Source organism: Vombatus ursinus, unplaced genomic scaffold, assembly GCF_900497805.2.
Source record: "Vombatus ursinus unplaced genomic scaffold, bare-nosed wombat genome assembly UNPS02014816.1, whole genome shotgun sequence".
NCBI lineage: Eukaryota > Metazoa > Chordata > Mammalia > Diprotodontia > Vombatidae > Vombatus > Vombatus ursinus.
Genome location: NW_020954594.1, coordinates 24,986,996 through 25,000,495, shown reverse-complemented (window position 1 = coordinate 25,000,495; position 13,500 = coordinate 24,986,996). Strand labels below are relative to the sequence as shown.

General features: G+C 36.0%; 1 protein-coding gene across 1 annotated transcript in view; it reads left to right on the top strand.

Annotated features, from left to right (window-relative positions):
• The window catches only part of ACMSD (aminocarboxymuconate semialdehyde decarboxylase), an 80,448-nt gene extending 66,962 nt beyond the window's left edge, over window positions 1-13,486 (top strand). Inside the window, exons 9-10 of the mRNA XM_027835727.1 lie at window positions 7,873-7,971; window positions 12,410-13,486. Coding sequence (XP_027691528.1) covers window positions 7,873-7,971; window positions 12,410-12,472 — 162 coding nt within the window. The 3' untranslated portion in view covers window positions 12,473-13,486. The remainder of the gene's footprint in view (window positions 1-7,872; window positions 7,972-12,409) is intronic.
• Window positions 13,487-13,500: the final 14 nt, after the last annotated feature.

Here is a 13,500-nt window from a genome sequence, read left to right as displayed (position 1 = left end):
GGCAGTGACAAAATCACTTCTTAGACATCCAAGGAAGTCAGTTTCTTTCATAAGACTTCGTAATCACCAGGAATGCTTCCTTGATTCCTTCTGACTGTAATACTTGTCCCTATAAGGATCTCTAGAAGTAGGCAATGGTTCTCAACTTTCACAAGTTTCTCAAGCCTCTCTATTTCATGGCAACCTTTGAACCCCTCATCAGAAAGTTATCACCTACCATAACTTTTCTTATCTTCCTAATAAAAATACTGAATGTTTTTTCTATACTTAATACTGAACATTGCTTGTAACACCTATGAATCTCATTATACCTCCATGGAACAAAAGAAGTTGCTATCTCCCCTTTATGGAAAGAGCCTCAAATCTATTCCACAGTCCCAAAGATTTAAGTGGTCTGTCTTTCCTTCCTTTCTTGTGTCACCTTCTTTAAACCCCCAGACACAAATAGAAAATGCCCTCTGCCTCTTCAGATTCTTTTTCCTTTTTGTTTTAACTTGGAAACAATAGAGGAAATAGCACTAGACTTGGAGTTCAAAGGTCCAGCTTCAAAACTCAGTGTCCACATTTACAAACTGCATGATTATAGACATGTTATTAAACTTTTCTGAATGAGTAGCCTCATTTTGGGAACTACCAGCTTCTTCTGGACTTCTCTGAAACCATGAGTGACTAGCCTTTTTAAGAATAGATTAGGTCACATCCCAGGTGTCTGAGACTCAAGCCACAGAAGAAAGGACTTCTCTGGTTCCCAGTAGCTACTAGTCTGGTGGTGACCCCTATTAGTGTAAAGGACTCAAAAATTAGGAATCAAGGCAGTTGGGGACTCAGATAAAAACAGACATTCTCTAAAGAGAAAACAGTGGCAGGTTGGGGAGGGAGTGGAGGTATGAACATTCAAGAGAGCCACTGCTGCTTAAGAACCAAAGAAAGGATTAAGTGCATTATCCAGTGGTACTCACAAGTCACTCATCAAGCTGCAGTTGCCAGACAAACAGAAAATCTGTTTGGGGGAAAAAAAGTAACCCCCACCCCCACATGATTTTACTAATTTCATAACTGTAAATTGTATTTCAAGTTTGAAAAAAATTTTTAAACCTTCTCTGAACCTCAATTTCTTAATCAGTAAAGTTGTAATAATAATATCAGACTATTTCTGTTTAGAGTTATATTTCTGGGAATATGACTAGGACTGTGAATTACTCAAAACTACATCTGTCTGACTACGTTAGCACAATAGCACAAATGGATTTAACTACTTTCTTCCAAATTTCCTTCATCTAAATGAATTTAAAATATAATCACCTTTATTATTAATAGTATTAAGAGGCAATATTACAACTGAGAAACAAAATTCAATTCATTTTTTAAATCTTATTAAGCATTTATTGATTATCTACTACTAACTAGAACTTTACTAAGTACTGTGGGAAATCACAGTTCTACTCAATTAAACTAGTATTTTCCGGCTTCCTTACTATTCTTCACACAAACAGCTTCATCTCCCAACTTCAGGAATTTTCACTGGCTATCTTCCAAGCCTGGAATTTTCTCTCTCCCCATTTCCACCTCTTGGCTTCCCTGGATTTCTTCAAGTCCTAGCTAAAATCCTACCTTCTACAAAAAGCTTTTGCCATTCCTCCTTCATTTTAATGTCTTCTTTCTATTGATTATCTCCAATTTATCCTGTATTTTGTACATGGTTGTTTGCACATTGTCTTCCCCAATAGACTGTGAGCTCCTCGAGAAAAGGTATTGTCTTTTCCTCCCTATCACTTAGCAAAATGCCTGGAACAAAGCAGGTGCCCAATAAATGTTTATTCACTAACTGATTGACTACAAGGCACTGTGCTAGACACTGGGGACACAAAGATGAAAAATTATTCAAGGCACAATTTAAAGAGAATAAAACATGCATACAATTAAGTATAGTAAGTAGAAAGTGATAAGAGCAAATACAGAAACCAAAATGTTCTGAGAAAATTTGGGGAGGAAGAAGTCACTTTTAGCTGATGGAGAGGAGGGGAAGGATCATGAATAACATTATGAAAGAGGTGAGCAACTAACCTGAACATTGAAAGAAGAGAAAGATTTCAACAGATGCAGATGAGGCAGGAGTATAATGCTTCAAATCTCTAGACCTCCCATCACAGGCTGTCAATAAGCAAAAGCTGGATGGCCACTTTCCAGAGATGATGTCGAGGGGATCACTGTTCAGGTATAGGTTGGAATAGGTGACCCTATGAGGTCGCAACTGTGAAATAAATCATGTGATTCTTAGTACATCCTTAGGAGAGGGTACAGTCAGAGTGAATGTTCAGAAGTAAGGGTGGGCAGGAAGAAATCAAGGAAGAGCTAATAATCCATTTCTGCTGGAATGGTAGAATACATAAATGACACTAGTGTCATCTTTAGCTGGTGTGGGTTGTAGGCAGATTGTGGAGGTCCTTAAATGCTGTTTTGTATCTTAGAGACAATGGGAAGTTACTAGAGGTTTTTGATCAGTAGAATGACATAGTCAAATGTGTATAAAACTAAGATTATTTTGGCAGCTGTGTGAAGGATAAGTTGGAGAGAGGAACCAGGAAGACCAATTAGAAGGTAACTGTCATATCCATGATATAGTGGATAGGGCACAGTACTCAGGGTTAAGAAGACCTGAGTTTGAATCTTGCTTCAGACACTTACTAGTTACATGGCCCTAGGCAAGCCATTTCATCTTCCTCAACCTCATTTCCTCATCTGTAAAATAGGGATCATAATAGCACCTACCTTATAGGCTTGTTGTAAAAGTCAAATGAGATGAAACATGCAAAGTACTTTGTAAACTTTAAAGCAATATATACATGTTAGCTGTTATTATAATTTGGGTGAGAAGTAATGAGGAACTGAACTAGGGTGGTAGCTGTATAAGTGAAAAGAGAGGATAGATGTGACAGATGTTTTGGAAATAAAATCCACAGGCTTTTGCAACTAATTGGATGTAGAAATGAAAGAAAGGGAATAGCCAAAGTTGACCTTGAGGTTTTGAGCCAGAACATCTAAAACGAGGGAGATGCCATCAGCAGAAAGGCCATGGAGGAAGCTAGAAAGTCAGTAAAAAAAAAAACTTTAGTTACGGATATGCTATATTTTAGGTGCTTGAAAGATACCTAGGTGAAAATGACCAGCAGACAGAGTTGGTAATTTAACATCCAAGTTCATAGGAGAAATTGGGGATAGTTACATAAATTTGGGAGTCATTTGGATAGAGGTAATAATTGAAATAAAAGGATTAGATGAGATTACCAAGGGAATGAATATAGAAAAAGAAGAAAACAGAGCTGAGGACAGAGTTTTGGAGGATTTCATGCTTAAGAAAGGGGGAAAGGATGATAAGAAGCAGTCATACAAGACAATAGGAAAACCAGAAAGGAACCAAGGGAAGAGACAAGTATTTAAATGGAAGGGGTGGTTAACACTGTCAAAATAAAACTGTCTGGTCAGACCAGGTCCCTTCCCCTAGCCAGAGGAAAAGATTGAAGACATAAAAGTAGAAGTATTTAAGGTGACTGATGAATCCCTACGTATATTCATAGAGCACCAAAGGAATTTTACCAAGCTCTGTGTATATCCATGTCTGTTTTACTCATGGTTGGCATATCCAAAGCTGTTGGGGGCCTCCAAATCCTAGAATAGCATATTTAGAAAGGGCTCTAGTTCCTTTTGACAACCTAAGTAGAACATAGAGTGAAGCCACTGTCAAGGGCCATCAGAGATATAACATTTTTATCAATGACTTGAATGAAGGTGTAGATGGCATTGTTTATTATACCAGATTAGGTTAGAAATGCAGCTGAGAGGAATAGCTCACACATGGAATTAAGAGACTCAAAAACCCAAAAGCTTTAACCAGATTAGAATGATGAATTGAAATTAACAAAATGATACAATATGTATAAATGTAAAATTCTATAATTATGTTTTAATAATCAACTTACAGATAAGGAAACTGAGGCAAACAGGATTAAGTGACTTGCCCAGGGTTATACAATTAGTATATGTCTGAGGTCAGATTTGAACTCAGGAAGATGAGTCTTCCTGACTCCTGGCTTACAATATCCATTGTATCCCCTCACTGCCCAGAGAGTTAAGAAGACCTGAGTTCAAAGAGTGACTGAGATACTTACTGGCTTTGTGTCCTTGGGCAAGTCACTTAACCTCTGTTTGTCTCAGTTTCTTCATCTGCAAAATGGGAAAGATAACAGCACCTACCTTGAAGGGTTATAATGACCAAATGAAATAATCAAAAAGCATTTAGTGCAGCTTGACACATAGTAAATGCTATATAAATGTTAAATATTATTATTAGATTGCACAAAGGGATTGTCCTACTGTACTAAAACCCAGCTAGACCACAACTAGATTTATGTTGAATGCATTGTCTCCCCTGTTAGAATGTGAGCTGCTTGAGAGCAGGGACTATCTTGCTGTTCTGTATGGCTCCCCAGGTCTTAGTACAGTGCTTTGCACATAGGAAATGCTTAATAAATGCTGTTTTTATTATTCATTCATTTAAATACTTGAATGGCTATCATGTGGAAGAGTTGCTTGACCCAAGAGGGTAGAACTAGAACTGACATACAGAAGATGCAGAGAAGCAGATTTTGGCTCAACTTAAGAGGGGAAAGGGAAATCTTTCTAACAATTAGAACTATCTTAAATTCAATCAGGCTGTTAAATTGGGGGAGATTCCCTTCCATCAGAGATCTTCAAATGGAGGGTGGATGACAACTTGTGAGGTACGTCACAGTCACGGTCCTTTTTCCCATATGGGTTTGACTAGTTAGTTTCTGAGAAGGTTATCCACTAATTCTGAGAACAGATAGTTAACTCCTATATATTCTGAACAATGTGGGTTCCAAAAAATATCTAGAAGAAATAATTATATAAACTCAGCTTCCTGTATTATGAATCCAAAAAAAATCATAATAGAAGCAGAGAGGGGAAAGTATAGATCAGTAAGTAGAAAGAGAATTATATTAGGGATGAGTAGAACCAGATTCCAGCACCAGCTCTTGCATTAACAAGCTATGTAGGCACAAACTTTAACCTCTCTGGGCCTGTTTTCTCATCTGTAAAATGAGAGGGTTGGACCAGATGATCCCTAATGTCCCTACTACTGCTAAAATTCTGTGAAATTACTTCAAAAGAATAGAATTTTAGAAATTTTTCAGAAGGAACAATTTTCATTTCTCCTTTTGAATTATGTGTTCTATGTATTAAAGCAGAATAGATCTGACTGCAAATTATTAATATCAAAGTAGGTTATCATAATACTGGGAATAGGAGCACTAGTGACTAGAAAGACAAATTAATTTCTAAACCTGATTTTTGTATGCAAGAAGCTGACAAATGTAATATAAACATTCAAATTTTTAAAATGCATAATGTAATAGAACGGTTTTAGAGCTCCAAAGAGTTGTGAGGGTTTTTTGGATTTGGTTTTTTTTAAAGGGAGCTTGGAAATAAGGACAAATGAATCTCCAATGAACGCCAAGCAGGCAATTTAAGAAAGGATCAGCTGTTTGCACAGATGTACAGAGATATAACTTTTGGTCTTTGGGGGACTTCCATCAGCAAGAGTTAAGAATGTTAATTTGCTTGGTTTGGTATAGCAATGATCACAGAAATCTGGAACAGATTTGTTGATCCATCATGCCTTCAAACTTTCTTTCAAACTATTTCATATAAAGTATATTTTTTATAGACGTACAGATTTATTTCATATGTTTGCTGTTACTATAAGTATAAATGCAAAGTCAGAGACGTTTAGAGAAATCATAAAATCATTACTTGAAACAAAGTCAAAAGATAAGGAAAATCATTTGCTTTCTTATCATTGAGTAAATATTCAAATAAGTGGAGTAAAGAGATTTAAAAATACAAACTGTTAACATGCAAAACCCATAATCTCTTGGAAAAGACTCAAAATGAGTCAGCAAATAAAGTATATTTTTTAATCTTGATAGATTTTATGGGTTTTATTAAACGAACTCTCATTTGGGCTTCTAATAACTCAAAATTAAAGTGCTAAGGATTTATTTAATGGTTTAAGTTTGAATATAGCCCTACTTTTTTTTTCTCTTCTTCAAGTTATGCTTTGTTAATTTATATGACAGACATTTGCATTGTATGAAATTATCCAGTTGTATTAAGACCAGGAATACAATTCTAATTAAAAGTGACAATGTTATGTCAATGCAATGAAATCTCAGACTTATCCTAAATAAGAAATGGGGTTCATTATGGTTGACATATTTAAAAAAACAGATTTGTAATTATTTTCAGCTAAAATCTAACTCTCCCAAAACTATATGCTTCATGCTGATGTCACAGTACCTGTGGCAGCATAGCTCAGACACTTAGAGCAGATGGTTAACGAGAACAAGGTCTGAAGTTCACACTATCCTGCTTAGAATCCTAAAACCTGCTTCTTAGAGATCACCTTGTACTACCCCTCCCCCCCACCTTATTTTATACATACAGGAAAGAAGATCCGGAGAGATAAATGTTTTGTCCATGGTCACAAAGCTAGTTTGTAGCAGGACAGAGAGTTGAACCCAATCTCCTGATGCTCAGTCTAATGCTCCGTCTACTGTATCACTTTGTCGGACTAGCTACAACTTTGTTCTAAAACCAAAGGTGATACCTCTTACTTGTTCAAGTCTAGTAGTCTTAAAAATGCCCTGATCATGACCACTTGGAAGGAATACAGTTGAATTAGGTCAAGCCTATCATTACTACTGGAAAAACAACACCTCATGATGGCTTCACTAACAGGATATCAGTAATATCACATTCAGGTACAGAAAAAAGTTGCACTTTACCACATTACAGAGAACTGTAATCAATGAAGGAATCATGTGTTAAGTTACCTTAAGGACAATGTAATTTGTTCAACAAAGAAGGTAATAAATTTTAATACTATCCTACTTATTTGATTTACAAAGCGTCACAAAATGAACGTTGAAGCAACATCATTCAAAAATCAGACAAAAATCAAGTTGGTGAAAGTTGTTTGTTTGGGGTTGGTTGTTTGTTTTAAGAAAAATATAGGGGCAGCTAGGTGACACAGTGGATAGAGCACCAGCCCTGAAGTCAGGAGGACCTGAGTTCAAATCTGGCCTCAGACCGAACACTTGACACTTACTAGCTATGTGACCCTGGGCAAGTCACTTAACCCCAACTGCCTAAAAACAAAAACAAGAAAAAAAAATGTAGAACAGAGTAGAAAGAGCAGCAGATTTAGAGTCAAGGGATCTGGGTTCAAGTTTTACATCTGCCACTTGTGTGCAAAGCCTGTGTGGCTTTGGGTAAGTCATTCCACTTCTTAGGGTGCCAATTCATCTGTAAAATGAGGGATTTGGACTATATAACCTATACCTTTAAAAATCCTATATATTTTGAGTACAGTGATTTTTTTTTAAGAAATTATATCATCAGACAGAATCATGTTGCTTTGATGTAGCCCAAGGCTATCCATATTTTTGTATCAGGTAGAAGCCTTCATTTTCAGGCTGTCATTCTATATTTTTCTCCAGCTCTCCTAAACTACTGAGTTTTGTAACTTTAGGAGACACCATGGTGACATCTGCTGGAGAAAAGATGTTAGGATGAATTTTTAAAAACCTTCAAAATAAGGAAAAATTCTTTTCTTTCTCAAAATATCATGGTCATTATATTTTATATTTCCATTGACCTGAAAAAGGACAAATCAAATGTAGGCATAGTTTCTTGTTTTAAAGAAGTATTTCCCAAAAGTTGCTTTACCACAGGTACTTTGGTATCCAATGAAGTTGCATTTTTTTTAAAACCACATTTTTCTGTTTTCAGGATAAAGTCCTTTTGGGAACTGATTATCCCTTTCCCCTAGGCGATCTAGAAGCTGGAAAACTGATAGAGTCTATGGAAGAATTTGATGATGAAACAAAGGTATGGTATTTGACCTTTGGTTTTGATTTTTACTTCATTATTATTTCTTTGGAATATACTTCCAATTCAGGATGGGATTGAGTTCACACATAAAAAGAGTTCAAAAGCTCTGACTCTTTTAAAAATATCACAGAAATATAGATGTGATTGTCATAGGGTGTTTTATAATTAACAGTGCAGGATTAATCACCAGATCAAAACGTTTGATAATCCATAGAGTGGAATCTGTTCGTCTGTTTCCAGAGATAGTTGGATGGCCCAATGGATAGAACATTGCAACCTGGAGTCAGATAGAACTGAGCTCAAATCTGGCTTCACACACTTACTAGCTGTGTTACTTTGGGCAAGTCATTTAGCTTCTATTTGTCTCATTTTCTGGGGATAATAATAGCATCTACCTACCTTGCAGGCTTGTTGTGAGGATAAAATGAGATAATATTTGTAAAAAGTACAGTGCCTGACATATAGTAGGCACATATAAATGTTTATCTCCTTCCATCTCATTTAACTTCTACATGCCTCAATTTCCTCATTTGTAAAATGGGGATAATAATATTACCTACCTATCAAGTTGTTGTGAAGATCAAATGAGATAATATTTGTGAAGTGCTTTGTAAACCATAAAGCACTATATAAATGCTATTATCATTATTATTATTATAAATAGCTAATATCATATGGTTTGAAGGAAGGTAAAAAGGCAATAATCAACCAATCACAACCAAAGAGGACAAACCACCAATTGTATAGAAGCATCTCCTAATGCTCAATTTATATTTCTGGGTCAGATAAGTCTTGGAAAATTTGTCAATTATCTTTCACACTTCTTTTTCAAAGCTCCCAAACTTCTAAACAAGCCCTACTGCCATGATCCTGTTTGTTTTACTTCAGTGTCTAACCCTTGATTACCCAGAAACCAATCAATCAAAACCCTCAAATAGCTGAAGTTTTCATTATTTTTAAGCAAATGTCAACAAAACAAGAAGCTATTAGGGATGCGCTTAATAAGCCTTTTCCAGGGGTTATGTCCTAGTATTAGTACAGAATTACTTAGTGTCCTGCAAAGTTTACATCCACAATGCCACATCATAAATGTATTGAAGACAGTTAAGTATAGTCAACTTGGATTAGAAATCAGTGGATGTAACTGCAGAGAAAGCCTGACTTTGCTGATTACTGCGAGACCTTGAGCAAGTCCCAACTTTTCTGGGCCTCAGTTTTCTCATCTATAAATGAAGGGGGTTGGACTGACGGCCTCTCAGATCCCTTCCAACTCTAAACTGATCTATGATTTGGTTTTGATATTCACTAGCTGTGTGATCTGTAGCAAATAATTTAACCTCACTAGGCCTCAGTTTCCTCAACCATAGAATGAAGGGGTTGGACAAGATGATTTCTAAAGTCTCTTATGGCTCTAAATCTGTGACTTAAAATAAAATAGCAAGGCACTACAATATCTTGAATCACATTCAGGGTTCTGTACTTACTAAATGCAGAAAAAGCATTCTGAATTTTTTTTTTTTGGTTTATTTTTTGCTAGGCAATGGGGTTAAGTGACTTGCCTAGGATCACACAGCTAATAAGTTTCAAGTATCTGAGGCCAGATTTGAACTCAGGTCCTCCTGACTCCAGGGCCAATGCTCTATACATTGCACCACCTAGCTACCCCTCTAAAGTGTTTTAAAGAACTGTATGAGGAGGAGAAAGTAGGTGTTTCAGACACAAGGGTTACAACTTAAAGTTTTCCACATAGACTCAGTTAATCAGAATATGAAATTAATTTCATTACCCAAACATTTTAGTCAATTAAGATTTTAATATACTTTTAAAAAATCATTCTTCAGGAAATAAAAATCCTGGGGACATTGTACTAGAGGGTTTTTTGCTGGAGAATAAGTATAAACTCCTCTTAAGAGGTGAAGCAAGTGGTTTCTCAGAGCTGCATGGGTCAAGTGAGTTGAGCCCAGGTGAGGCTAGGGGAAATTAATTCAGTAATTGGGGTAAACACTCCTTTATCAGCCAACTGTCTGTATGGACATGTATATGTGTGTGGTCATAACATACAGCTGCATCTAAAGTATCACAGACCACTGTCTCTGGAATCAGATGACCTGGGTCCAAACCCCACCTATATTTAGTGCAGGTCATTTAACTTCTATTGGCTTCATTTGCCTCATCTGTAAAATAAAGGGATTGGATAAGATGGAATCTAAGGTCTCTTCCAGCTCTAAATCTAATCCACAAACTCTGTATCTACCTCATACCTAATATGGCAGGGGTTTTTAGAGTGCATGAACTTTTTTTTAAATTTGGATAGCTATGTTTCAATATAATTGGTTTCCTTTGTGATTTTAAGCATTTTATTTCATGCATTTAAAAATATTATTCTGAGAAGGGGTTCACAGACTTCACCAGACTGGGTCTGACCAGAGGGGTCCATGACATAAATATGATTAAGAACCTCTGCTTTATGGGAGTGTAGGAGTGAACTTGCAAGAAGTTCTTAAACTCCTTGTGTCATGGGGACTTTCTTGGCGAGGTTAATAGAGTGTCTTTCACAGATGAAAAAGGAAGGTTAAGGAAAGATTTTAGTCCTCATTTCTACCTTATGTGAAAATTATGGTGAAATTTTAACATACCCATTAGAATCTCCATTCATGTCTTCCTATGATAAGCCAAATTAGCTTATCTTCATTTAGTCATCCAGAGGATCAAACAAATAAAAAAGATATATTACCAATCGACACACTTAGAAGCAGAAAGATGAGGTAAAACAATGTTATTTGAATTTGCCAACCCCAGGATCCTACAAGCCTAAGTAATAGTCACTCTCTGTGACTAGAGCCTTATGTCAATAAAAGGTACCAGATCATTTTTAAGATCCTTCCAGCTCTAACATCTTATCATTCCCTAATTCCCCAGAAAGGTTTCCCAAATGCAGGTCCCATGAACAGTGGCACTCCATGAGAAACTATTTTGCTGATTTATAAAGTTTTTACCACCAAAGGTCCTACACTCAAGTCATAAGAGCATGAGTTCTTTGTTCTGACATTTATCAGCTGTGCCACACTGAGTGAGTACAGTTTTATGCCTCAGTTTACTTATCTGGAAAAAAAGGACACTGATGCTATACTATCTACATAATGGGGTTGTTGTAAAATGCTATGTAAACTTTAAAGCACTAAATATCAATTGGACAAAAAAAAATTTATTAAATTCCTACTCTGTGCCAGGCACTATGCTAAGCACTGGAGTTACAAAAAGAGGAAAAAGACAGTCATCACCCTCAAGGAGCTCACAGTCTAATGGAGAAGACACCAAACAAACAAATACATACAAGCATGCTATAGCCAGGATAAATAAGTTAAATAAATAGGGTAAATGAATGAGAGTTATTACATATGATGTAATTTTAATCTCTCTCTCTATATATATACATGTATATGTATATATATGTATATGTATGTGTATGTGTATGTGTATACATATAGACTTAAACAACTAATTTTTTTCTCCCTCCTTGGAAAAGGAGAGGGAGGGCAGGTAGTACTTTGATATTTTACTAGTCCATAGTACAGTTTAGTTTAAACTAGAAAATATTGCTCCAGAGATTTCTGTGAAAGGATAGATATTTTAGAAGGATCTTAGCTTCTAAATCCATCTCTTTTTGTCCTAGGATGACAGAGTTCTAATCTCCAGATTCTCAGATCATGAGCCAATAAGATTTTGGTGGGATATTTGCCAAGATATTTTCTCTTATACTGAGGCAAGGTCTTAAAAAATTATAAATATGTAGCACAGGTTCTACATACTATAAATACTTAATATATTTTTCAAATGAGTTGACTGCATTTTAATTAGGCAATGTAGTCAGGAATTGTGGTATGTGCCTATAATCCCTGCTACTGAGAGAGGCTGAGGCTGGTTGATTGCTCAAGTTTGGGAGCTCTGAGCTACAATAGGCTTAGTTTGTGAGTTTAGTCCCTCATCAATATGGTGAGTCCCAAAGAACTCAAGGAAGGGCAAATTGGCCTAGGTCAGAAATGGATCAGGTCAAAGTTTCAATGCAGATCAGCAGTGGAATTGGAACTGTTAAGTGTCCACTGCACTTTTAGTATAAATGAAAGAGACCCAGTCATCATGGTCATCATCATCATCATCATCATCAATCATCAATAGCAATAATAATAGTAAAAAGAAGTATAGTATAGTATAGTATAGTAGATAAAGTTTTGTACTTAAAGCCAGGAATCCTGGGTTCAAATTCAGTCTCTGATAGCTATTAGTTGTGTGACTGTGGAACAACAACTAAGCTTCGTGAGACTCAGGCAGCTTTCTAAAACTTTAAATTACAGATGGTTTGCAGAAATAGGTCCTTGATGTATTGACTTAACAACCACCAGTAACATTTTTAAAATGTCTTCTTTTTCTTTTCCAGGATAAACTCAAAGCTGGCAATGCTTTGGCATTTTTAGGTCTCGAGAAAAAACAATTTGAATGATTGAATTTACTACTGAGGCAAAACTTCAAGAGGATATCCTATTTTTCTCTGCTTCTATATGTGTCAGGTCTATGTTGCTATAAATTCTATCATGGGCTCTATTTCTAGAAACACAACATTCCAAAACATCAAATTATTCATGACTAAAACTATTCACCACTTTCTTCATTTTTCTATGAAGCATTTCATACAAGAAATGAAAGTCTGAGAAATTAGAACAATGTACCTGTTCTTCTCAAACCATTTTAACCCTATGTGACAGAAAATTTAAATGTCTAAGTAAAGATCCAAAACAATATGTACCCTGCCAGGTGATCCTCTTTTCAGTTACATCTATGTCTATGATATTGTTGGGGTATTGGTGTATTCAAATCAAGATATCACAAGCTTCAACCAATGTTAGCTTTACCAAGTTTGATGACTGAATTCAAAGCAAAGTCATTTGACAAAACAGAATAATGAGAAAATAACAGGGAACCAAGTCAGGGATAAAATGTTCTTGGCACCCATTCCCAAATAGCTGCTGCTTCCCTATGTCTCACAATCATCTCAGCTCCAAAACTACTCTTGTCTCCCTAGCAGAGCAGTAGGAAGAATGTATCCATCATTCACAGACAGTGGTAAGGGTATTAAGTGAGGAAGAAGAGGGGCTGAAAGATATCAGGACATAGATATCATTTTCTTCTTTTTGGTTAACCTCCGTAATCATCCAACCCTGTATCTCTTTCTTTGTGACATTTCCCCACATGTTTTTCACAACCTATCATGCTGAGACGTTTCTCACACTGTGACCTCATACACATTCTTGGAGATCTAGTTGCAGAAAGAACATGAAATCCATTTTTTGACATGCCCCCATATACATATTCTTGTTTAAAAGATGATTAGTCTTTTTTTAAAGAACAAAATGTAAAAAAAGCCCCAAATTTTCTGTCCCCAATCAGTGTATATTTATTGAACAGTGCTTAGTATTATTGGGGACTTTTTTTAAGACCTTTGCCATCAAAAATCTTACAATCTAGTTGGGG